We start from the raw sequence: 24,711 nt of genomic DNA, 5'->3' as shown, positions 1-24,711 counted from the left end.
CACATTGCTTCCGGAGGTGACCCCTGTCCTCACCAAACCCCCACCTTCAGGTCAGCCTTCTGAGATTCCTCAGCGGCTGCACCGCAGGGCTGTGTCCCACACTTGGCGGGAGCCTATGGGGACAGCCCTTGGCAGTGGGGGGTGGAAGACAGAGGCATGGAGACAGGATTTCTCCAAGTACCAAGGAAGGCTTCTGGAGAGGAATCCAGCCCCCACCAGACAAGTGCAAGCCACGGCCCTGCGTGATTCTTTAAAAATGCGGGTTTTCATTGCCTTTTCACTCTTACAATTCACATTCACAAACTCCGGTAAAAGAATTCGTTTTGCATGTTTGGAATAATTCTCCATCCACGTTCCTTCCTATTCCGTCACCTGAAAACAATGAAGGGGCCTGGCCGCGGAGTCCCGCCAGCAGCCGGCCATCTGCTGCAGAGCGGCCTCGGGACAGTGACACCGAGGAAAAAGCCATCTTGCTGCTGCTGGAAGCAAACCCTGCGGCCCGCGGAGGCGCTCCGCAACAGGAGGGTGGGGTGCCCTCTGCAGTTTGTTCCGGAAATTTCCCCTACACAGGAAGAGATCAGATGTACGTGCTGTTTCACTGAACGGCCAGCAGGGAGCAGTCTGCAGGGATTTCCCGTTTGCATCCGAGAAATAAACACCCCTGAAGGCAGAGTGTCCCAGTCCTTTTTGTGCCACCTGCCCCAGGCAGCGAGTACAGGAAATCAGTGGGGAAGGTTTCTGCGAGGACCGACCGGTGCCGGGGGGGGGGGGGACAAAACAGAACGGAGTCCCGGAAGTCACCTGCGGCTGTGCTCCAGAGTAGAAGGCTCGAGGGGGCATTTCCCGATCGCGGCTGGGTGACCCGGGTTCACCGTGACTCAGCGCGGCTCCCGGTGGCTCGGGCAGGACAGGCGAGGCCCTGGGAAGGCGCGGCTATTGGGGGCCAGGAAAGGGGACTGGGGGGGCGCGGGAAGTACAAATGGGCGTTCACGAGAGGGAGGAGCCTGTGGGGATGATTCAGAGCGGCCGGAGCCGGCTCTCCGGGCAAGCCGGCAGGGGCAGGGCGGGAGGGGCGGCCAAGCCCTCGTGCAGGTGGGCGAGAGCTGTGTCAAAGTGACCCTGTCCCCCCGCCCCGCAGGCGCGGCAGGTCAGGCTGCACCGCGGAGGCCCCGCGGCCTGGAGACCAGGCTCTCCGCCGCATCCACGGAGGGCCCAACGCACTCGTCGGTACAATTTGGCTCCTTGGTTTCCGGATTCCAGAGCTTCGGTTTTAACTTAGAGAAAAAATGTGACGCTTTTTACTAATTAATTGCCAACAAATGTGAAATGCCTGGGTAGCAGGGAAACGGTGCCTCGGGGGGGGGGGGGGGGGAATGACCCCGGGGTCTGCAGACGGGGCGCTGGGTGGGCACGTCGCCCGTAGCAGCGCTCAGGGAAGATCCCGGGTGTCCCCTCCCATCCCACCTCTAGGGTCAGGTGACCCCGCGGCAACAGGTGTAAGAACAACCCCCAAGACGGAGGCTCAGTGATGGACCCGGGAGGACCCGGTCCTGGATTCAGAATCATTTCAACACGGCTCTGAGAAGAGCTGGCTGCATGGTGGGGGGTGAATGCAGGGCTGTAAAGGCGGCGGCGCACCGTCTGTTTCTGGACGGGTGAGAGCGGAGAGCTGGGGGGGGGGGGGGGCAGGCAGGAGGAGAAAGCCGTTTCCGGCAGCCCAGTGAGAGCTGGAGCACAGACCGGAAACTTCATATCCGGAAGGTACCAAACGGGCTCACAAGATACTTTTCCCTTGAGATCTTTTTTTTTTTTTAGCGTTTATTTTTGAGAGACGGAGACAGAGCGCCAGCAGGGGAGGGCCAGAGAGAGAGGGAGACACAGAATCCGGAGCAGGATCCAGGCTCCCAGCTGTCAGCACAGAGCTGGATGCAGGGCTCAAACCCTCCAACGTTGAGATCAGGACCTGAGCCCAGCCGAAGTCGGTCCCTTAACTGACTGAGCCCCCCAGGCGCACCCCGCCCCCCCCCCCCACCGTGATATCTTTAAAAGACAGTCTCTCATGTCTCTGGCGTGAGCAGGTGTGGTTTGCAAGTGAGAGAGGAGGGGCTTGAAGTCTGGAAGTTTACTGCCAACTTGTCATCCTACAAGGCCCTAATTATGAAATATTTCCTGCATCCAGGTGATCTGAACTTGTAAGGGGAGATGGGCTTTCCTGTCTTGTCTCTCCCCGGGGTGGGAGGTCAGGAGTGGGCGTGGAGAGTAGAGGTGCTTAATACATGTCTGCTTGGTTACCTCTGGGGGACACACCATTTCCATCTGTGACACCCCCTGGGGGAAGGAGTGGAATCAGACAAACTCACCTGACAGGATGAGGCGCGTCTACAGCGACTTGGAAATACCTGAGATCTGGAATAACAGAGGTGAGGAGGCTGGATCCTACCTCTAAAGGGTAGGATGTTAACAAAATCCCAAGGAAGACACAGAAAGAGGGAGGAGACCATCGCTGGCCTGCGCTCCTCGGTCCTCAAGGCAGAAGCATGTGCTGGGAGCCCAGCCGGGCCTCGGGCCCGCGCGGGGCCTGGATGAGTGAAGACCCCCGTCTGCCCTTCCCTGTACACATTTCTCACTGATCCCACGTCTCACTTCATCTTCAAGCCAGCAGCCCTCAAGATCCCCATTTGTCATTGGGCCCCCATCCCCACACCCGTCTATGGCATTACTATCGCTTCCAGATCTATAACCTCATTTCATATACCTGGAGAGTTACAGATTTCTTCCATAATGATTTAACAGAAAATTTCTTAGGGGGTTGATATTATTCATTCCTATTTATCCTGTTCCTAACCGGGTACCCGGGAAACAGTAAGGACATAGTATATGTATGATGGAGAGGTGGAGGGAGGGAGGAGGGAGACAGGGAGGGAGGGATGGATGGAGGAGGGAGGGAGGAGGGAGGGATGGATGGAAGGATGGAGGGAAGGAGGAGGGAGGAAAGGAAGGAGAGGAGGGAGGGAGGGAGGAAAGGAGGGAGGGATGGATGGGTGGAAGGAGGGAGGAAAGGAGGAAGGAAAGAAGGGAGGAAGGGAGGGAGGAAAAGAGGGAGGGAGGGATAGCTGGAGGAGGGAGGGAGGGAAGAGGGAGGGATGGATGGACGGATGGAGGGTGGGAGGGAGGAGGGAGGAAAGGAAGAAGGAAAGGAGAGAGGTTTGGATGGGTGGAGGGAGGGAGGAAAGGAGGAAGGAAAGAAGGGAGGGAGGGAGGGATGGAGGAGGGAGAGCAGGGTGAGTGCCAGAAAACAGCTTTTTCCTTTTCTTATCAATTCCTCCCAATCTATGACTCTGGTTTGGAAGGACTGCAAAATAAAAATGACCAAGGTTATGGAGGCCTCTGAGAGGTTATATACCTTGCTCAAGGTCATGAGTTTGTAAGTGGCAGGGTCAGAATCTGAAGTCAGAGCTGTCTGGTTGCACGAGTACAACAGAATGACCCTTGATTCAAGTACAGATTGTGGAGGACAGACCCAGTATCAGAGCGCCAGGTCGTGGGAGGTCTGGTGTGAAGATGATGGTCCTGGACACGAGCATAGGCCAGTGAATGTCACTGAAGCATAGTTGAAGCATAGAACCAAAAGGCGTTTGGGAAGACCCAGCACTATCTATTACTAGAAAAGCCGCCGTGTGATAGTTAACCGAATCAACGACTTACCACGCATCCAGGCACTAGAAACAAGCGTGGGAAAAACTAAAGATGAGCAAAATCAAACCATTTGTTCCTCTTCTGTGCCTCACCGTCACTCTCGCCACCATCAAAACTAGTACTCGACGCTTCTGAACTGGGATCATGTTGCTACTGGCTCCAGGTAGGACTGAGTGCACACACCCCAGCCTGTCTCTCCACGATGCAGTAGCCAATAAAGGACCAGCAGCAGACAGACCGGTGAAAAAAAAACGGGTTGAGACATGCCACCAAAGCAGTGGGAGAGTTCACCACATTTCTCCTTTGCTCCCATCCCCCTTCGGCCCGGCTGTGGCCGCAGTCCCAGGAAGTGTGCACAGAGTGAAGGAAGTAAACACCAAGGTATTGTGGACAAGAGATCAAACAGAGGGACCTCCAAACACTGGCAAGTACTGGGAAGGTGACAAGGAGGACAGACCTCGAGAAGAAGTCTGCAAAGTTGTGTGTGAGTGCTTGGACCCGTCTTGGGTCTGTGCAGATGACGCTGTGGCTCTAAGGGCCATGCCAACAACGTGGAAGGCTGACCCCACCACTCACCCCAAGGAGGCGCAGGGTGGCATTCGAGCAGGACAGATCCGAGTGGTGCTGCAGAAACAGATGTGACCCTGGAACCACAGACCACGGGAGCCAAGCTGGGACCTGGAGTCTTGACCCTGACCAGACCGATGTCCTGCCAGAAATATCCACATTTCCCACAGGAGGAAGACACGAATCTACAGGTTCAGAAGGTTCCGAGGACCCAATCCGTGCCCAGACGTACCATAATCAATAACATGAAAATTGAGGACAATGAAAAATCTTCAAAGCAGCCCGAGAACATCATTTCTAGAAGAGTAATGATTCGAATGGCTGGGGATTTATTATCAGGAACTGCAGAGACCAGAAGAAGAGGAAACACAGTTTTGATTGCCGGGAAAAAGAAAGCTGCCAGAATGCCACGGGCAGAGGAAAAATCCTTCAGGAAAGGTGAAGTAAAGATATTTCTAGATGAAGGAAACCTCCAGGAACTTGCTGCCAGCACACTTACTCTAAGAGGATTGTCAAAGGAGGTTCCTCAGACACAAGAGAAAGCCTGGGGTGCCGGGAATACAGGAGGAGAGAAAAAAAAAATTTTTTTTTAAGATGTTGCAAACAGAAAACAAGTGATAAAAAGCTGTATCAATAGCCAAACACACAAGTCATGACATTACGCACGAACACGGGCTAACCACACCAACTAAAAGAGATTGTCAGAGGGAAATTTTAAAACAACTCAACTATACGTTGTCGTCAAGAATCTCACTTCAAATATAATGATACAGGTGGATTAAAAGTACGAGACTAGAAAAGATGGAGTGAGTGGCTTGATGAATATCAAAGTAGATTTCAGAGCAAAACAATACTTTCCAGGGATAAAGAGGCACAGAGTGTAAAGATAAAAGCATCAACTCATCACGAAGACATAACAAGATTAAATGTGTGTACACCTAATAGCAGAACTTGAAGAAAAAAAAAAAAGACAGGGCAAACACTATCCTAACTGGAAGAAGTTAGAAAGTTCCTAAGTAACATCAGACACTCCAACCCTCATCTCTCGATGACTGATAGAAATTTAAGGATATAAAATAACTGAACAATACCACCAATCAAATGGATTCTAGCTGACATTCATAGAACAATCTACGAACACTAGCTGAATACATATTCCTTCCAATCAAACATGGAACATTTACCAAGAAAGATCTTACCCTCGGTCATAAAATAAACCTTAAGAAATGTAAGATCACTGAAATCACACACAGTGGGTTCTGTGATTGTAACAAAATAAACCAGAAATCGAAAACGGGATTAAAACGGGAAAATCTACAAACACTTGGAAACAAAACCATTAACTTCCAAAGTAACCATGGATCTAAGGGAGTAGCAAAGAAAATTAGAAATTATTTTGAGGTGAAAGAAGATGAAAATACAATATCATGGGATTTGTGGGATACAAAAATAAGTGCCCGCAGGGATATTTGTAGCATCAAATGCTTGTATTAAAAAAGAATAAAAGTCTCAAATGAATCATCTAAACTTCCACCTGCAGAAACTAGAAAAAGAAGAGCAAAATAGCCTCAACATAAGAACAGAAAAGGAAATAATAAAGATACGAGTTAAAAAAAAAAAAAAAACAATAAAACCGAAAGCAAAAAACACCAATAGAAATCAGTGAAACGAAATCTAGTTTTTTGAAAAGATCAATAATATTGATAAACTTCTAACAGGTTTGACAAAGAAAAAGACAGAAGGTATAAATTATCAATATCAAGGGAGATATAAAGGGTGTCACTACAGGCTCAATGAACACAAGGAAAAGGGGATTCTGAGAACAACTCTACACACATAATTTTGACAACTTGCAATGGATTAATTTCTTAAAAGGAAAAACTATCAAACTCATCCAAAATGAAATAGGTAACTTGAATAGCCCTGTCACTATTTTTTAAATGATCTTATGATTAAAAACCTTCCACAGGAGAAATTTGCTGGTCCAGATTTCACTGGCAACTTCTACTAAACATTTAAAGAATACCACCAACTCTTCCAGAGAATAGAAGAGGAGGGGATATTTCCCAGTTCATTTTTTTTGACCATGACATTACCTGACACACAAACCAGGCAAAAACAAGACAAAAAAGGAGAGGTAAAAATGAATTTCCCTCACTAGCACAAGCACAAAAACCTCCAGTTAAAATATCAGCAAGTCAAATCCAGCAAAATGTAAAAATGATACACCATGACCAAGTGTGCTGTATCCTGGAAATTTAAGACTGGCCCGACCTTCATTCGTCACTGTTATCCACAATATTTACAGTTTAAAGAGGAAATCTCCCATGATAGCTGATGCAGAAAAAGCACCTGACAAGATTCAACATCCAGTCACGATAAAAACTCTCCAGTATAAAGGCATCTACATAAACACCTACAGTTAACATCATACTTAACAGTGAAAAGACTACGTGCCTTTTCCTTAGGGTCAAAAACAAGGGAAGTATGTCGAGGCCCACCACTCCTATTCAACATTGGATTCGAGGTGCTGGCCAGTGCAAAAAATCAAGGAAAAGAACAGAGTAGATGCTGGAGTATGGAGAGGAAGGTATAGAAGGGCCCCTCTTCATAGAAAACATGAGTGTCTATGCAGAAAATCCTAACAAAGCTACAAAAAGAAATCCTCCCAGAACTATGAAGTGAACTTGAAAATGTCACAGGATCCAAATCAATATACATAGAAAAACCAATCATATTTATGTAGACTAGATAGGTACAATTGAAAGTCAAAAATTTTTTTAAAGAATTCCTCTAACAATGGCTCTTAAAAAACACTCAGGTACAAATCTAACCAAAATGGACACAATCTGTATACTGGAAACTATAAAATGATAATTAAAACATCAAAGGAGACCATAAAATAAACATTAAAAAAAAAATCAAAGAAGACCTAAATCAATGAAAAGACATACCATGTTCTTGGAATGTAAGATTCAGTATAGTAAAGCTGACAATTCTTCCCAAATTGATGAATAGATTTAATACAATTCCAATCAAAACCCCAGAAGGATTTTTCTGTAGCCAAATCCCAAATTTATACCGAAAAGCAAAGAGACTCGAGTAGCTAAAACAATTTTGGAAAGGAAGCACAGAACAGGAGGAATCACACCAACTGACATAGACTTACTAAAGCTAAATTAACCAAGAGGGCACAGTGTTGGTGAAGGCAGTCACACAGATTGATGAAACAGAATAGAGTCCAAAAACAGACCCGCACAAATCAGCAATGTAAAGTCAGCTAAATGACGAGAAAGTAGCCTTTCTCAACAACTAAACAATTGGATAGCCATATGTGAAATAATAATCTAAAACTTACATGTCATTTAAAGAATTAGTCAAATGGATCATAGAACACTGGTGGCCAACTGAGTTTTGACAAAACTGTCAAGACTATCCAATGGGGAAAAGATAGTCTCTTTAATAAATGGTGTAAGACAACTGGATACACACATGCAAAAGAGTGTAGCTGGTTCCCACCCTCACACCACGTACAGAAATTAATTCAGAGTGGACCAATGACCTAATGTAAGAGCTAAAATCATAAAACACTTACAGGAGAACATAGGGGTAAATGTTCACGGCCTCGGGTTTGGAAATGCGTTCTTTGATATGACATGAGACCAAGCAGCCAAAGAGAAATAGATAAATTGTAACTAATCATGATTGTAAAATTTTGTGCATCAAAGAACGTTATCAAGAAAGTAAAAAGGCAGCCAAAAGGATGGAAGAATATATTTGCAAATCGTGTATCTGGTAAGAATCTGCATACAAAATAAAGAACATTTACCAAAAAAAAAACCTTTTTTTTTAATGGGCAAAGGACTTAAAGCTCTTTCTTCAAAGAACATACATAGATGGCCAACAAGCACATGAAAAGATGCTCGACATCATCAGAAATTAGGGAAGTGCAAGTCAAAACCACAAGGAGATACCACCTCACACCCAGTGGAAGGGCTACAGTCAACAGAAAATGGCACGTGTTGGAGATGATGTGAGAAATGGGAACCGTGGCACATTGTTGGCGGGGGTGGAAAACAGTTCAGCTTCAAAGCAAAAGAATATGATGGTCCCACAAAAAGTTAGACTCCAGTAACCACAGGACTCATCAAGGCCACTCCTTGTTACCTACTGCAAAGAATTGAGAGCAGGGATGTCAATATGGAGCCGTCATGTTCATAATAGCCAGAAGGTCCCAACAGCCCACACACCCATCAGTGGATGAATGGCTAACCAAACTGGTATATCCATCCAATGGACATTCTTCAGCCGTCAAAACCAGCGAAGAACTGACACGTGCCACAGGGTGGGTGAACATCCAAACCATTATGCTCAGTGAGGGAAATCAGACACAGCAGCCACACACTGGATTATCCCACTGCATGAAATCCAGAGTCAGAAAATCCAGACTTGCAGCCGACTGGTGGTTTCCAGGGGTTGGGAGCCACTGTTGACTGGCTCTGGATTCGGGGTGATGAAAAATACCTCGAGTTAACACTAGGCGTAGTGAATTCACATTGCGGCTGTCCTAAATGCCACTGAAGGGTTGGCTTTCTGGTGGTGAATTTTAAGTTATGTGAATGTCATCAATTAAAAAAAATTACAAGTGGGTCACAGATCGCAATGTAGTCAGTGAAATCATAAAGCTTGCAGAATAAACCAGGAGAAAATCTTAGTAACCTAGGAGTAATCAAAAAGTTCTTAAACACAATACCAAAAGCACATCCCATGGAAAAGATACGGATAAATTGGACACCATCAAAATGAAAAACCTTAGCTCTGTGAAAGATACTGCTAGGAGGATGAATTTGCAAATCACCTATCTAGCAAATGGCTGACAAGCAGAGCATCCAAAGAATTTTTAAAACTCAACAGTATGAAAAGGGACATTTTTCAAGTGGGCAAAATTTAATAGATACTTCAAAGAAGAGGAGGTGTTGATGGACACACACACACACACACACACACACAAATGCCATGAAGACGGTTGATGTCATTAGCCATCCAGGAAATGCAAATTAAAAGCCTGACCACACACCACTACCTATTAGAATGGCTAACAAAAACACACTGACAATTCCAAACGTTGGGGAGAATGTGGGGCTCTCACACGTTGCTGGAAGTAATGCAGAATGGTACAGCCACTCTGGAAAACAGTCTGGCAGTTTTTCACACTGTCAAACATACAATTATCATATGACCCGGCAATCTTAGTCCTGGGTACTTACCCTAAAGAAATAAAAACCCGAGGCACCTGGGTGGCTCAGTCAACTAAGTTTCCGACTTCGGCTCAGGTCATGATCACGCGGTTCGTGGGTTCCAGCCACGCGCTGAGCTCTGTGCTGACAGCTTGGAGCCTGGAGCCTGGTTCGGATTCTGTGTCTCCCTCTCTCTCTGCCCCTCCCCTGCTCACACTCTGTCTCTCTCTCTCAAAAATAAACACTAAAAAAAAAAAAATTAAAAAAAAAAAGAAAAACCTGTGTTCACAAAAACCTGAACATGAATGTTTATTCTCTATCCATTATCACCAAAAACTGGAAATAACCCACATGTCCTTCGACAGGTGGACGATGCGGTGTATTTAGGTAATCCCACTGAGCCATGAAAGGGAATAAGCCATCAATGCACACGATAATTTGGGAGGAGTGTCAAATACATCACGGTGGGTGGAGGACAGTCTCCAAGGTTACACATTCTATTATTCTGTTCATGAAGAGGTGTATCACAGTGATGGTGCTCGGTGGTTGGATGCCAGGGTTAGGGTAGGGGGGATTTCAGTGGCTCGAACTCTTCTGTGGACTGATTTGGATTATGCTTACATGGACCTCCCCATATGTTACAATCTGTAGACCTGTCCATCAACATAAATCAATTGTACTGTAGGAGAATTTTAAAAATAAAACATAAAAGCTGCTCTCAGAATAATGGACAGGATCTGGGGCACCTGGGTGGCTCAGCTGGCTTAGTGTCTGACTCTTGATTTCAGCTCAGGTCATGATCTCCCGGTTTGTGTGGTCGAGCCCTGACTCAGGATTCTCTCTCTCTCTCTCTCTCAAAATTAATAAACATTTAAAAAATAAAAATGCACAGGATCTGAATGTTGGGATCCAAGGTGTCATTATTTTCTTTGCACTTTCCCATCTATACACACCTGTATCTAGTAACTAGTGATTTATAATCAATCAGTTTTAGACGCAGAAACAAACTCTCCCAATGGCCGTCACATCTCTGTTCTTCAGTAAGAACCCAGCCTGATGGTTTCAGTGTTCTGCACAATCCCATGCATCAAAGGGAAGCAAATGAACCCTTCTTTCTCACCAGTTTTATCACAGATAGGTGGGAGGTGACTGAACCTACACCTTGAATGATGTTTCCTGATCAAGCATGGGAAGTCACATTCACACTGTCCCATATCATCCTCACTACAGCAATGGCAGGTACGACAGCCCAGAACGTTGCAATATTTAGAGCTTTTCCTTTCGTTTTTTTTTTAAGTTTATATACTTATTGAGAGAGAGAGAGAGAGAGAGAGAGAGAGAGAGAGAGAGAGAGAGAATCCCAAGTAGGCTCTACGCTGTCAGCACAGAGCCCCATGTGGGGCTCAAACCCATGAACTGTGAGATCACGACCTGAGCCATAATCAAGAGTCCGATGCTCAACTGACTGAGCCACCCGGGAGCCCCTAGATCTTTTTCTTGGACACACAGGGTCAGACTCATTTTCAGGGATCATGTTTTAACCAGGTTTAAAGAATCTGGCATCTTCTTTCCAACTTTAAGTAAGACTTATGCACCTATCGTTGCATAACCACAATCTCGGTGCTAATCCCTACCGAATCTTACTTTTAGTGGCTGGAAATGTATGTTGTTCATATCTGTTTATCTGATTATCTTGTATCTAACTGGGATTTGAAGAGTGGCAAATCCTTGGTACACATACAATGAGTGCATGGATGGGTGGGTGGATGGATGGATGGACAGAAGGGAGGGAGGGAGGAAAGGTGAAGAAGATCAATCGGTTTTTTCTTTGTAGCAATTTCTGTAAATCACACCCAGTCTGGCTCTCATTTGGAATAACTGCAAAATAAAAATGATCTAAGGCATGCAACGCTTACAAATTTATTAGTGGCCGGTGCAGTAACTTTTAATGTTTCTGTGGCAATACTAGCAACAAATTAATAAAAGCTTAATTTTTATACAAATAGTTTTATTACAAATTTGAATTTGTAAGAAATACACATGTAAAGAAATTACATAAAAGGCCTTAGTAGTCTTAAAACCGTGTTGGAGACTTTTGGTGCAAGGTCATTGCCTTGCATTGACAGTGCAAGGTCATTGCCAGTGGTCAATCCTGCTCTCCTGTGATCCGTCCGCTCCCTGCTGACGTCTGCACGCAGCTCGCCGGAGCGAGCAAGCCACCCGGAGGCGCTTACACGGGGGGAATACTGATACTAGGGTTCAACTGAGCTGTTTTGCACACCAGGCCGCAGAACGACGAATACGAAGTAAACGAAGGCCTTTTACGGTTTTGCTGGTTCTGAAGTCAGGTCATTCGGTTGTGATTAGTGTTTAAAACCCTGAAGACATTTAATACAGAATACAAACAATAAGCTCAGAGTACATGTTTCACTGGAGCAGACGCCGCGCTCGTGGACCTGGGTTTGGCTTTGGCGATACACGCGTTTTGGTTTGGAGGTGAACAACGAAAACGGGACGTGTCACATTCAACACCCGGGTGTTTAAAAATCTATGTGAAAGGACAACACAGTCTTTTCAAGGAAGAAACTACGTAAGCTTTATTTTAACAGTGGAAATGAAACAAACCTTTGACCTAATCGCTGACATCTATATAAATTACTAAAATAATATATATATTTAATTTCCGCCTACTTTTGGACCATCTTTATTCCACAGGAAATTTGTGATTTCTGCACAAGCAGCTGCATAGTACCACACAGAGCAGAAAGACCTACATTTACGTCTGGGGGTTGGAAGATTCGGCGGCTGAGCCATTCCGTCAGCAGGCCCGGAACACTGTTCTCGCGGGACCCACTCGCGTACAGGCCCAGGGACCTGCGCTTGGAAACAGCTTGACGGTGACGTAAACAAACATCCCATCCGGGGGAGGGAATGCACCTGTCCCAACACAAAAGTGGACACAGGCGTTCAGACACAATGGAAGGCCCCGCGCACCTGCTAGCACCCTTTGGTTTTCTGATGGAGTTCGTACTTCACGCATCAGTGCATTGGCTTCAAGAACAGACTTACACTTTTATTTCATCAAAAGTGCCATTTGGTGCGTCACTATGACAGCTTATCATGCTCTTTGCTTCTCCTTCAGCGAGTAGAGGCCACCGAAGCGGGGTGTGCTAGTTAGGCAAATTCCTATAAGGCACTTTACGGCTTTCATACTGGACAGTGAGGTACACAGGATATATTTCTAGGGTTCGTTGCTGTTAACAAGAGAAGGGGGAGAGGAGGGAGTAGCACCATGTTGTACGTTAGCTGAGGGCCGGGTTTCATTATGTTCTTCTCATACAGACTTGGCAACGGCTGACGTGTGTGCGCAGCTCCCCCGCCTTCAAGGTGGACGGCGTGGGCTTCCTACAAGGCAACCCAGAAACCAGCCGTCAGTGCCGCTGCTCCACGAGGCAGGCGAGCCCCTCGGCAGCCCCCGCCTTTCCTGGAGCCCCCCCCCCCCCCAAGGGGCCGGATGAAGGGGGTGGGCCCAGCCCATGACAAGCAGCGACCACTGCTCGCCCTGACCTAGTGGGCACCGCGCTGGGTGTCACCCACCCTCACAGTGCGGGGAGGGACAGGGGCCGTGCATGACATCACGTTCACCCCCATGCGCAGCCGTGAGGCTGGTGGCGGCCCACCTGCAAGCACAGGTGAGGGCACAGCCACAGCCATCCCGTGCCTGTTGGGCTCTAAAGTCTGAGCCACTCCCAGGGCACCGCACAGCCTCCTCGGACTGTGACTTTCCCACTCCAACCTTTCTCCTTGACCAGACCACTCGCTCCTCCCAGGGAGGAAGGTGCTCCTCTCTGTGACCCTTCACACACAGAGGGAGAGCTCATTAAACATTGGTTGAAGGGTGTGATGAGCAATGAATCTGGAACAATTAACAAATCTCGAAATACTTTCCTAAGCTTTTGCCAGATTTCTATGCAGGTGGTCGGACTGGAGGCCAGAGGGGAAGACAGTTAGTGTCCCAAATGCTCTTTGATCCTAGGAATTCTGTCTTAAGTTGACCGTTAGTGGGGTGAAGTCAGAACCGAAGTTGGCACTAACCAAATTCTACTAAAAAGGTAGCCACAGAAAACAAGTAACTTGTCCTCAAATTAAGGCTGCTTCTAAGCAACTTCTATGAAAACCATATTGCCCCCAAACTAATTATTTAAATTAATAGGATCTTATCTAATTTTGTTTTAGTTCATCGTACCACGCTGCTGTTCTATTAACCCTATAATGGAAGCCCGAGAACCTGATACACCTGCTGAGTGCTCAGCTAGGCAGCTGACGGTTAAGCTTTATCCAGAGAGTTGATGTCAAGCTTCCAAATGCCTGCAGGGTTTCATGTACGCTATGAATTAGGTCCCTGGTACTTTTTTGGTGCTTAAAGAATTACAAACAGAGAGTGTGTTACTCTGTCTCTTATGATCTAAGCCCAGGAAGAGAGGGGCTCACAACAGAGTTCCAGAAAATGCTCTCTGAAAAGGTAAAGGCAGAAAGGCTTGTCCCCACGGGCTAGCGGCACTTATTTCGGGAAGGAACAGGAAGCATTGGGGCTCCATCAGCCTCGTGTCTGCCCCAGCAGGGGATGGGGCCAGTGCTGCCAAAGGACAGAGGACTCATCGTGTGCTCCCCTCCATCCCCACCGTGCAGGCCCCACACTGACTTCAGCAAGGTCAGCAGCCATTTGGGACAGCTGTCATAAAGGTGAAGTGATGCTAGCGGAAAAGAAAGGTAAGGTCCTCCCTATCAATTTCAGCTGCACTTGTGCCAAAATTCATGTTTATTTGCATGGGTTTAATAAAGTCTTGCTTCGTCCCTCAGAACTCACCCTGTACATACACTGGAGTCGGCACTACAACTGCTAGAAGGCAAATACTGCCCTTTCCTCTCTCACCGATGTTAAATGTGCAATATTTTTATTTTTTGAATTTTTAAAAATGTTTAATTTATTTATTTTGAGAGAGAGTGTGTGTGTGTGTGTGCAAGCAGGGGAGCAGCAGAGACAGACGGCAGGGGCAGGGGTGGGGGGGAGAGAAAGAGAGAGAGATTGCCAAGCAGGCTCTGAGCTGTCAGAGCCCTGAGCCCCATGCAAAGCTCCATCCCACGAACTGTGAGACCATGACCTGAGCAGAAATCAAGAGTCAGAAGCTAACTGACTGAGCCACCCAAGTGCCCAAATATTTTTAAATACTCTTTTTGCTTTAACTACACTGTAGTGGCGCCACCTACAAAAATGGAAGAACTGAACCCATAACTTGAGATCTGCCTTTGAAGTCTGACCCGGTTATCTGTCCACACAGAACAGAATCGAATATTCATTACTTCCTGTGGAACACACATTCCTAATCAGTTTTATAACCATCCAGAAGACCAAGACTGAAAGCCCCAAAGGCGGCTGAGCAGCAGAGAGGCCCCGCCCCAGCAGAGGCCCTGCCCCTACAGCAGAGAGGCCCCGCCCCAGCACAGGCCCTGCCCCAACACCAGAGAGCGCCGCCCCCCGCCCCCCCCCGCCCCCCCCCCCCGCCCCCAGCAGACAGGCCCTACCCCAACAGCAGAGAAGGCCCTGCCCCAGCAGAGGCCCGACCCCAGCAGAGAGGCCCCTCCCCAACACCAGAGAGGGCCCCGCCCCAGCAGAGAGGGCCGCCCAGACTTACTTGAACATCTCGCTTCTCTCGATCGTGGCAAGCCAAAAGCTGTATGCGTTCGCGTAGTAATTGCAAGTCCCACGTCCGTGGCACTCGATGAATGGCGCGCTCCTGAACTCTTCCAGACAGGACCCGGGGGATGCCAGGGCTTGGCCAGAACCTTCGGCACCAGCACTGGTGTGCTGCGGAGCAAACGTGAGCCGTGGGTCAGATCCCCGGAACACCCCAGTGCCCGCACTTCCGACGGCCTGCAAGCCGGTCCGGGCTCCACGAGTGGCACGGGGCAGTACAGGACCCAGCGGGGCCGCCGCCGCCCCCTAACTCGGCATGGCCAGTCCGGCTTCATCAGCACTTAGAGAAATGCTGTCCTAGTTATTATTTTTGAAATACTTGCCACCTCCTCTAACTTGGGACAGAAGAAACAGCCAAAATGTGTAAATGATGTTGGAACCCATACATGCGAAATCAAGTTTTCTAATCAACATCCTGGAAGATAATTAAAATCCTGAATCTGCTGCATTGGATGCTATGTATCCTTTTATAAGGTAGAAAACAATCACCCATTACTTGCCTTTGAAAAGAGTGATCATTTAAATAAGAAGAAAAAAAAGTAACCACTACTGTAACTTAAAATGCACTTTAGTCTAATGGGTTCAAGTAGGATCTACCTGTGCTCAGAAACCAGGGCCATAAGATAAATGACCCCAAATGAGACAAGACATTCCAAAATCCACCATGACTATTATTTCAGACATGAGAATTTCAGGGCCCTTTGAAGACAAAGCTAATGCCCTCCATTCCCAGATGAGGACTGGATGACGCTGGAACATTCTGGATCTGACAATGGTCCCAGTTTTGAGGCCAAGCTGAGACAAGAACAGGGGTCTCCAGACTGTGGGGCCAGAGCCCTCTACCTCCCCACAACACCCCTTAAGCCTGGGAAGTGATGGAAAACTTGTTCCCTGGGACACCATTACTTTAGTTTGCTCTTGATTTAGGGAAATTATGGGCAATCATTGTTTCACATCTTCGTAGGACAAAAGGCTTTCCTGAGGCTCTTTACTCCTTGGGCCAGGGGCTACTTGTGTCATCATGAGGTTCTGCTGAGTATTTCTTATGATTATACAGGCAAAACATTCAATCTGTCTCATCACTGCTGGTGTCTTGACTTCTCTACACTGTAGTTCTAACTTTTTGGCTTTCCCAATCAAGTAGTTACCATGCAGTATTTAGAATCATCAAAGCAACTAACTTTCTGTGTGGCTGCAAATTCTCTGGTCCTGTTGAAGAGTCTACCTGAAGCATCATCAACCCAGGAAATCTCACAACCAAACGTGAATACAGACACAAGTGCTTTAAAATTGCTTTTCTGGCACCTTCTGCACTTGGGATCTCTGCAGCAGAAGAAAATAGTTATGAAGCCACTTTCCCAGTCAATACATAATAGGCTAGAGATCATCTGGGGGTCAAAACGTCCAGGCGGCCATACCTGAGACTGAGGAGGGGCGGGGCTTAGTGGTGAGCCAGAAGGTTTCCGTGCAGGGCCCTTACTGTGGCTTACCCGGTACAACCTGACCTGACCGGTTCAGAGCCTTCATATATGCAATCACTTCTTTAAACTGAGGCAATAAAATAAAGTAACCAACCACCATGGGATCACAAGCAGGTGCCATATTTCCTGTGTTAACTGGTATTTCAGGGGTGGGCACATCGGACACCTGGTGTCTGGGACAGCTGAGTGGCAGGAGAGTGTCCTCACGCTCCCAGACATTGCCCAGCGCCCCTGCTGCCTCTGCCCGATGCACACCACTGCTTCAGGCTTGCATGAGCTGCCTGAATGGGCATCTGTCTCCTCTCCTCCTGGGAAGACACTCTGACTCCCGGAAACCTTCTCCTGGTGTCCCTGCCACCTAGTTCTGGAGCAGCCCCTCGGGAGGCAGGAGGTAGGCTCCGGCCGGGTGCGGGAACAGCTGCCATCCACAGTGGAGCAGGCCAGGCCCCTGGGGATGCTTTGGACTGGGCGGCCCAGCAAGGGAGGAGAGGCCTGCCTGGCATGAGCCAGCCAACTGAGGGTGGGAGCATGGGGGCGGTGGTGGTGTTCGCGGGAGGCTCTTCAGGGGTGCAGGGAGTTTCCCCAAATGCTCACCATCACGAAGGAATAGCCAATCCAGAGGGAGGACCAGCCGCTGGGACACTGCGGAATCTGGATGGTCTGGCTGTGCACAGCCATCACCATGGCTGGAGCCTCGCACACCGCACACCTGGAAGGTACAGAGCAGGGACCCTGAGCACGGACAGGGACAGGGACAGCAGGACAGGGACAGCACAGCACAGGATGAAACCTGTTTGTTCTCTTCTCCTGTGCTGTCACACCTCCTCTCCACTCCCGCTTTCTGACCCAACCACATGCTTACAACACGGCTGACACACCCACAGCTGACTCTCACTGATTTGATAAGCCCACCTCAGTACTAGAATAATAAATCCCCAAGACACCCAACACTTGCTGTTTAACCATCTGCTTTGGTGGAGGGGCCGAGGGACCACTGACTTCCATTCTCTCCTTTGCGCATTCCAGTGTTTTCCAAACTTTCAACAATGAGCATGGACTTTAGCAAACACAATTAACACTTGAAAGAGTTGGTGAAATGCAAGTGCTACAGCTTCCAGAACTCAGCACTTTGTTTTCAGCTAAGAATCATCTTCGATCTAAAAATACATATAGTGACTTAGAGGAACTAACAAATAATGCATCGGAGGCTGGATGTCCAAGTGAGCCTGCCTCGGACGTACTCCAGACTCGATGCCAACAGACCAGTGGCGAGACCCTGTCTGTTCCAGGTGGGGATGGACAGCGGGACACTGCAGTGAGAGTGACCCCCAAAGAACCCTCTCTAGGACAGGAGCTTCCCGAGCTGGGATGCCAGACATTTGGCCACTGGGACCGTACCCAGGAACAAATGGAAACAACGCACAATCTTCTGACTCAGACCCGCTCAATTCAGGGAACGCTTCGATGGCAGGACACCGTTTTGTACAAGAAAAAAGAATTAAGCACTGGCAGTAAAATAATTACATTCAAGTCACAAAATGAACAGAGGGTTAGCAATGCTGACGAATGACTACAAATGGTGTTAATAATTACACCTAGTTATGCCGGAACATTTGCATGAAAATGGATGAGAAGTGGGCAGAGGCCTAAATTAGTCATTCGATTTTCCGTGGACGAGTGTGCGTGCGTGCGCACAGCTTTCTATTTTATTCACGTAAATGCAGATGAATTAAAAGCCTCGGTTAAACAACAGTTACTGAAATTGGCCTGTACATCTGCTCCCATCTGTCTGCCTGACACGGAAAGCAGAAATAGAGCGTGGCAGACGGACGGCATTTGATGTCAGGCTCTCTCTGGGCTCAGGGTTTGGGAGGGGGGCTCGTCGAGAAGGTCATCCGGACGCCGCCCCATCAGATGGATAAGGGAACAGGGTCACAGACTGGAAGAGCCGGACAGCCCCTTGAAATTCAGACGGTTGAATCCCTTGGGTTATTCCGGCAAAGGCTGAGGCCACAGAGAGCGTGTCAGAGCCAGAACTGGGGCGCAGCAGCCCTGCTCTCCTAACAGTGGCCCTTCCGCCAGAACAATTAAACAATCAGTAGCGTGCGATAACTCAAGTCGACATGGAGCCAGAAATGTCTGCCCTGTTCTCAGGATGAAGGCAGAAAAGTTGCCAGCTTTTCTGCTTAAACGGAAGGATTCCGTGTTATTAAGTCTTTCGAAAGGTGAAGCTTTAGGACCTCCCCAGAATAACCCGAAAGGCCCAAGACTTCACACAACCACGGGGTGAAAGTAACCATGGAAACTTGTGGGCTCAGAGACCAGAATGGAAGCACTGTTCCAAAGGGAACGTGAGACAGCAGGCTGGGGGGGAGGGGGGGCAGGTTTCAGGATCCACGGGCTCCAGGACATGACTGATAAAGTCCCTGCATGCTGAACCTCTGGGGGTCAGGTAACAGAGATGCCAGGAGCTGAAATGTACAGGGCTGGGGCACCAAAGCATGCTGTCAGGGCGGGGGGTCTTTCTGAAAGTGAGGGGGCCACAGGGGAAAACAAATCTGAGACCCAGGCTGATTTGGGAACATCACAAACGCATGCCACAGCCCCTTCCCTCAAGCAAATGGAGGTCAAAGGTCAGTTTTATCAAGGAGGTAAAATAGCAAACAAACATGAATAATCGTTTTCTACCTGTCGTCCAAGGGAAGCTGAACAAAAATACAAAGGTGGTTAGTTTTCCTTCCGGTACAGCCCACATGGTCCTGAGCGTGGAAAGCCTCAACAGCAAAAGTCACAGGCACTCGCTGACATGTGTGAACGACTGTCTGTTTTGAAAGGTGCCACCCGGAAGTGTGAAGAACCTTTTTTCCATTTTAAGACCCATAAAGTAAGTTTCTTACAGCTCAAAAAAAACCCAAAAAACAAAAAAAACCCCCCAAAAAAAACCAAACCCAAAAAAGCTATCAGGAGATAGTTTAATGTAAGTCAATCTACAGTTTTTTAATATTAGGGCACTTCCCAGCCCTTCCATCCTGGGGTCCCGTGTGGTACAGGTCTCTGAATAAGACTGATCTCTAGGACCGCAGAGACAGAGACAGGTACCAGAACCCGAAATCCTCCCCCAAATCCCCACGGCCTGGGGCTCCCAGCACTGGTTCCAGTGCTTACTTCCTGCTCCCTCTTCCCACTGACCACAGGACCCTGCCTTACCCTTCTTCATAGTCAAAAGCTGCCTGGTTCTTTAAAGGGAGTGTAGAAAGGCTCAAGTTAGTCCCCACTCTCACCTTCCTGAAGCAAACTTGTCCTGCCTTGTTATTCTGTTCATCCTTTATTACCTTAGTGTGTTAACAAGTAAAACTATAGAACTGCTTCTTGGTCACATGAATTCATACCTTTGTCACTTTTCTATTACTTCTGAGTACAGCTAAGGAATCAGCTTTTAACTAGAAGGAATGAGACAAAAATAGGACCTCCATGCACTTCTCAGTCATACTAATTCCAATTTCCCGTATTAGTTCCTATCAGGCAGACTCTGGGGGACTTGAAAACATGCTCCAGACATTAATTAGTGTGGAAAGCACTTCATTTGGGAAGCTGCTTGGTCAAACACGTGAATTGTCAGTGGGAATATACCCTAAGGAAACAAAAGTTAGTGGGGGGGGGGTACAAAAAATCTCGATAGGTATACATTTTTATGTATACAACAAACCTGTATAATCTTTGTGTATAAAGCACAGATATACAGAATGTCTGTGGTATTAGTTTCATAGAGACACTTCACACCCATATTTGAGCTCCTGCATTAAATACCACTGAACTCGGCACTTAGAAATGGTTAAGATGATGGGACGCCTGGGTGGCTCAGTCGATTAAGCACCAGACTTTGGCTTAGGTCATGATTTCAGGGTTTGTGGGTTCGAGCCCCGTGTTGGGCTCTGTGCTGACAGCTCAGAGCCTGGAGCCTGCTTCAGATTCTGTGTCTCCCTCTCTCGCTCTCAAAAATAAATAAACATTAAAAAAAATTTTTTAAAAAGAAATGGTTAAGATGATTGATTTTATGTCTATTTTACTACAATTAAAATAACAACAAAATTTTTAAATTTCAAAGCGGTGGGCGATTCAGAAGAAAAAAATATTAAAAGGCTCCTCGGGGAGATAATTATTTAAGAAAACAAAGTTGAGAATGCTGCTCTAAGGCCTGCTGGGGACTCCAGAGATGTTGCTTCATGGGGGGAAGGGCGACCAGACCACCCCAGTGAGTCACACAGAATAGGAATTCTGCCCCGAAGCTGGGCATTGCCTCTTGAAGGCATCACACTGTTATTCTGAAAGAGGATAGCTTGGGACACCTGGGCAGGGGTCAGTCAGTTAAACATCCGACTCTTGATTTGGGCTCAGGTCATAGTCTCACAGTTCATGAGTTCAATCCCTGCATCAGGCTCTGTGCTCATAGCACAGAGAGACTCTCTCTCTGCTTAAGAGACTCTCCCCATCCCTCTCTCTGCCTCTGCCCGTTCTCTAAACAAATAAACTTAAAAAAAAAAAAAGAGAGAGAATAACTTTTATACCAAATGATTTTATGTCTGATCTCTATTACAAAACTCTGATATCATAAACAATAAGCTGGCAACAGGTCAAAAGCTTTGGGGAAAAAAAATGAAGCAACAACCTCTGCCTAGACTACAAGCGGTTTTTCTTCTTCGATTATATACATCTGCTCCTACAAGTGCCCAACTCACCTGCTAATGAACGGTCTGATATTGTCGCCGGCGATGGGCGCCATAGACATGGGCATGGGCTCAGGGGTGGACAGCCAGTAGGAGTAGTCATTTCGGGAGGCGAAGTTGCACACGTTGTTGATGTTACAGAACAGGAAGGGCATCGTGCTGAACTTGCGCAGGCAGCTCCCAGCCGTGCCTACAGCCACAGGGAGACACAGGTTCAAGTGACGGCTCTGTGATCAGTCTGCCTCCGCACAAGACAACCATTAAGGTGGAAATAAAACTGCTTTCAATTACAGGCAGAAAGGAGGCAAATACACCACACAGGCAAGTATGGTTGTAAATGAGCATTAACTTATATTTAAAGTGATTCAAGGCAGAAGAAACCCTATAAAGAATTATGTAGGATATTTTGAGTAAGGGAAACACACCAGTTTATCAGTAGAGAAAAATCTTTTATAAAACTGAACCCCAAAGTTGCTACGGATTCTGTCTCCCTCTCTCTCTGCCCTGACCCCACTCATGCTCTCTCTTTCTCAAAACTAAATAAACGTTAAAAAAAAATTTTTTTTAAACGGGTGCCTGGGTAGCTCAGTTGGTTAAACGTCCGACTTTGGCTCAGGTCATGATCTCACTGCTCATGAGTTCAAGCCCCATGTTGGGCTCTGTGCTGACAGCTTGGAGCCTGGAGCCTGCTTCGGATTCTGTGTCTCCCTCTCTCTCTGCTCCTGCCCTGCTCACACACTCTCTCTCAAAAATAAATAACCACTAAAAACTAAAAAAAAAAAAAAACTGAATTCCAAAGGAAATTTAACATGTGGCTCCTGGTACAGCGGACAGTAACCCTGGACAATGTCTTCAATGACTATTTTGCCAAAAATGTAGATTCTCCTTACAGGCGGCTTGTTCTTTCCAACCTCCATAAAGGTTAACGTGAGTGACACTGCACTAACTTGGTGAAGGACGTCTGGTGGGGACGAGAGAAATGATAGCCAACGGACAGCTGTCCCATGGAGACTCACCGGGGGTGGGGCTTGGAGCCCGCAGAGAGACTCAGGATAGGGGCGCACGCTCGGGTTTTAGCCAGAGCACCTGTAAAGCTGCCCTATTTTAAGAAGACCGACACTAGCTGTGAAGCATGTATTCCGGAAATCTTGACCTACTTGATAGTTTGAAGACCAGATCAAAAGTTTTATCAATTTAAAAGCTTTCAGAGACTCAGCCTTGACATTTCCCTGTGCTAATGAGGCAGCTGTTGAGCTGGTGGTTGGTCATGTGAGGGGGGAGGGAAGCGGAACCAGGCCCTCTTCTCACTAACGATGTCTCTGTGGCGCCCTGAAGTGCGGGGCCGGGGACAGCTCTGCCGGCCTCGGCACGCCACGAGTCTGTGTCGGATGAATGCACGCCTCCCCGCGGTCTCACCCAAGTCCTGGCCGTGCGCCCGCTCGTTGCCTTGCACGTAGAGCAGGGAGTACCCGTGGTAAAGAATTTTGGTCCCAGGAGGACACTGCGGGTCGTCCGTCGTCTGACTGTGCCGGGTCACCAGGAAGCCATGATCAACAGATGGGGTGCCTGGGGGACCCATGGATCCTGGCAACCCGTCGGGGCCTGGCGGGCCTGGAAACCCTCTTGGACCTGGAAGACAGAGAGGAGTGAGCTTCCCCGGGTGCAGACAGGTGCCCTGGGATAACCCGCCTCCACGCTGCCCCCCTTTCTTTCCCTTTGCACGGACCCCCCACGATGCTTGAGAAACACGGTGCTCGGTGCCAAGCAGACGCTCAGAAAATGGAGTCCAATATAAACACAATATGTGAAAAGGAATATATGAGGGAATGTGTCATTCAGACAACATTTGGGGGCTCCTCCAAGGAGGAAGGACCACAGAATTACTAGAAAAAAAAAACTCCTTTTAAAAGGTGGCTTCCTGCCACGGCAGCCCAGCACCGCGCAAGGACACAGGGTAGTGAGGGCGCGTCCTTCCCCATCCCCTCGGTAGCTACACTGTCTGCAACGCTGCTGGCCGGCCTCCTGCTGGCCTGGGCACCCCCCCCCCGGACACCGCCCCCCCCCCCCCCCGCCCTTCCAGGGGAGGCCTCAGCCTTTACCATCTCAGTCAACATGGGACAGCAGAGTGTCTGCTTCCTTGGGCAGCACACCGACTGCATTTCATGCCGGATGGTGGCCTCTCGGCCACCACCGGCATCATCATCCACCCCTCTTGTCCACTGCTGATACACAATTCCTGTGGCTGCAGCCTGCCCCCCACCCACACCACAGGAAGCCCCAGGCCGTCACTGCTGGCATCTTCTAACAACATCTGGAAATCACTGGCTTAGATCAACATCTGTCTCTCCACACGGAAAAAATGATAACTTTACCTCTTCTAGATGAGCTTATTTGCCCTTAACACACACACACACACACACACACACACACACAGGCTTCCTCGGAAATCTTGCAGGCAATGTTTTCAATTCCATTTTGCAGGCTTCTGCACACCTGACTTCCAGCGTGTGACCCAGAGATGCGGGCAGAGGGCAGCTGGTGGGGTGTGGTGGGGGTGGGGAGGGCAGGGTGCCGCAGCAAACCTACCAGGGGGGCCAAAGGGTCCCGTCTCTCCTTTCTGGCCAGGAGCACCATCAAAACCGGGAACACCTGGAGGTCCAGGCAAGCCCACGGATCCTGTCACACCTGTGGGAAAGTGAAAGGAGCTGGTGACAAAGGCCTGGAGCACAGGCGGTGCCACTTTGACCTCCCTTCTGAAATGTCTCCGTAGACTAAGGCCGGCAGCAGCAGTGACACTGTTCTCCCAGACAGCCTGGAGCCCCTCCTGTGAAGCCTTGTTGGCACCGGCCGCATCCAAACTGGCGTTCGCAGGGCGCGGGCCCCACCGTCTAACCCAGACTGCGCGCCGCGCCCCCCCACCCCCACCTGGCTGCTCACTGCTACCTTGTGGCACCTGGCTTTGGGAAAGGCAGTGATGCGGCAGGGAGGGAGGGCTGTGACCCAGTTTTGTGTTCTCAATCATCTTCCCCAGGCCGTGTTTCCTCACCCCAAGTAATTTTTACATGACAGACCTGTGGACAGGTCTTTGATTCCATGTGGGCCCTTTCTTCCCAGGTAGTTTAAAGTGAAATTTTCACGGATGCCTCCTCCTAAGTATAGAGTCTTCCTTCCCCTCTACTGTCCAGCCACCCCTCACCAGCAGCTCTTAAGACAGGGAGGGCTCAGCCCAACTAAGCAGCAAGTGCCAGGTT

General features: G+C 48.3%; 1 protein-coding gene across 2 annotated transcripts in view; it reads right to left on the bottom strand.

Moving 5' to 3' along the window:
• Positions 1 to 11,397: 11,397 nt before the first annotated feature.
• The window catches only part of COL4A1 (collagen type IV alpha 1 chain), a 155,011-nt gene continuing 141,697 nt past the window's right edge, over positions 11,398 to 24,711 (bottom strand). For both annotated transcript variants that reach the window (XM_086708422.1, XM_086708423.1), the window contains exons 47-52: positions 24,047 to 24,145; positions 22,877 to 23,089; positions 21,473 to 21,650; positions 17,331 to 17,445; positions 15,194 to 15,366; positions 11,398 to 12,905 (exon numbers count right to left, since the gene is read on the bottom strand). In XM_086708422.1, coding sequence (XP_086564548.1) covers positions 12,824 to 12,905; positions 15,194 to 15,366; positions 17,331 to 17,445; positions 21,473 to 21,650; positions 22,877 to 23,089; positions 24,047 to 24,145 — 860 coding nt within the window. In that variant the 3' untranslated portion in view covers positions 11,398 to 12,823. The remainder of the gene's footprint in view (positions 12,906 to 15,193; positions 15,367 to 17,330; positions 17,446 to 21,472; positions 21,651 to 22,876; positions 23,090 to 24,046; positions 24,146 to 24,711) is intronic.

This window comes from Puma concolor, chromosome A1 (genome assembly GCF_028749965.1).
Source record: "Puma concolor isolate L17-30 chromosome A1, mPumCon1.1.hap2, whole genome shotgun sequence".
NCBI classification, from domain to species: domain Eukaryota; kingdom Metazoa; phylum Chordata; class Mammalia; order Carnivora; family Felidae; genus Puma; species Puma concolor.
This window is presented reverse-complemented; position numbering and strand designations above follow the sequence as displayed.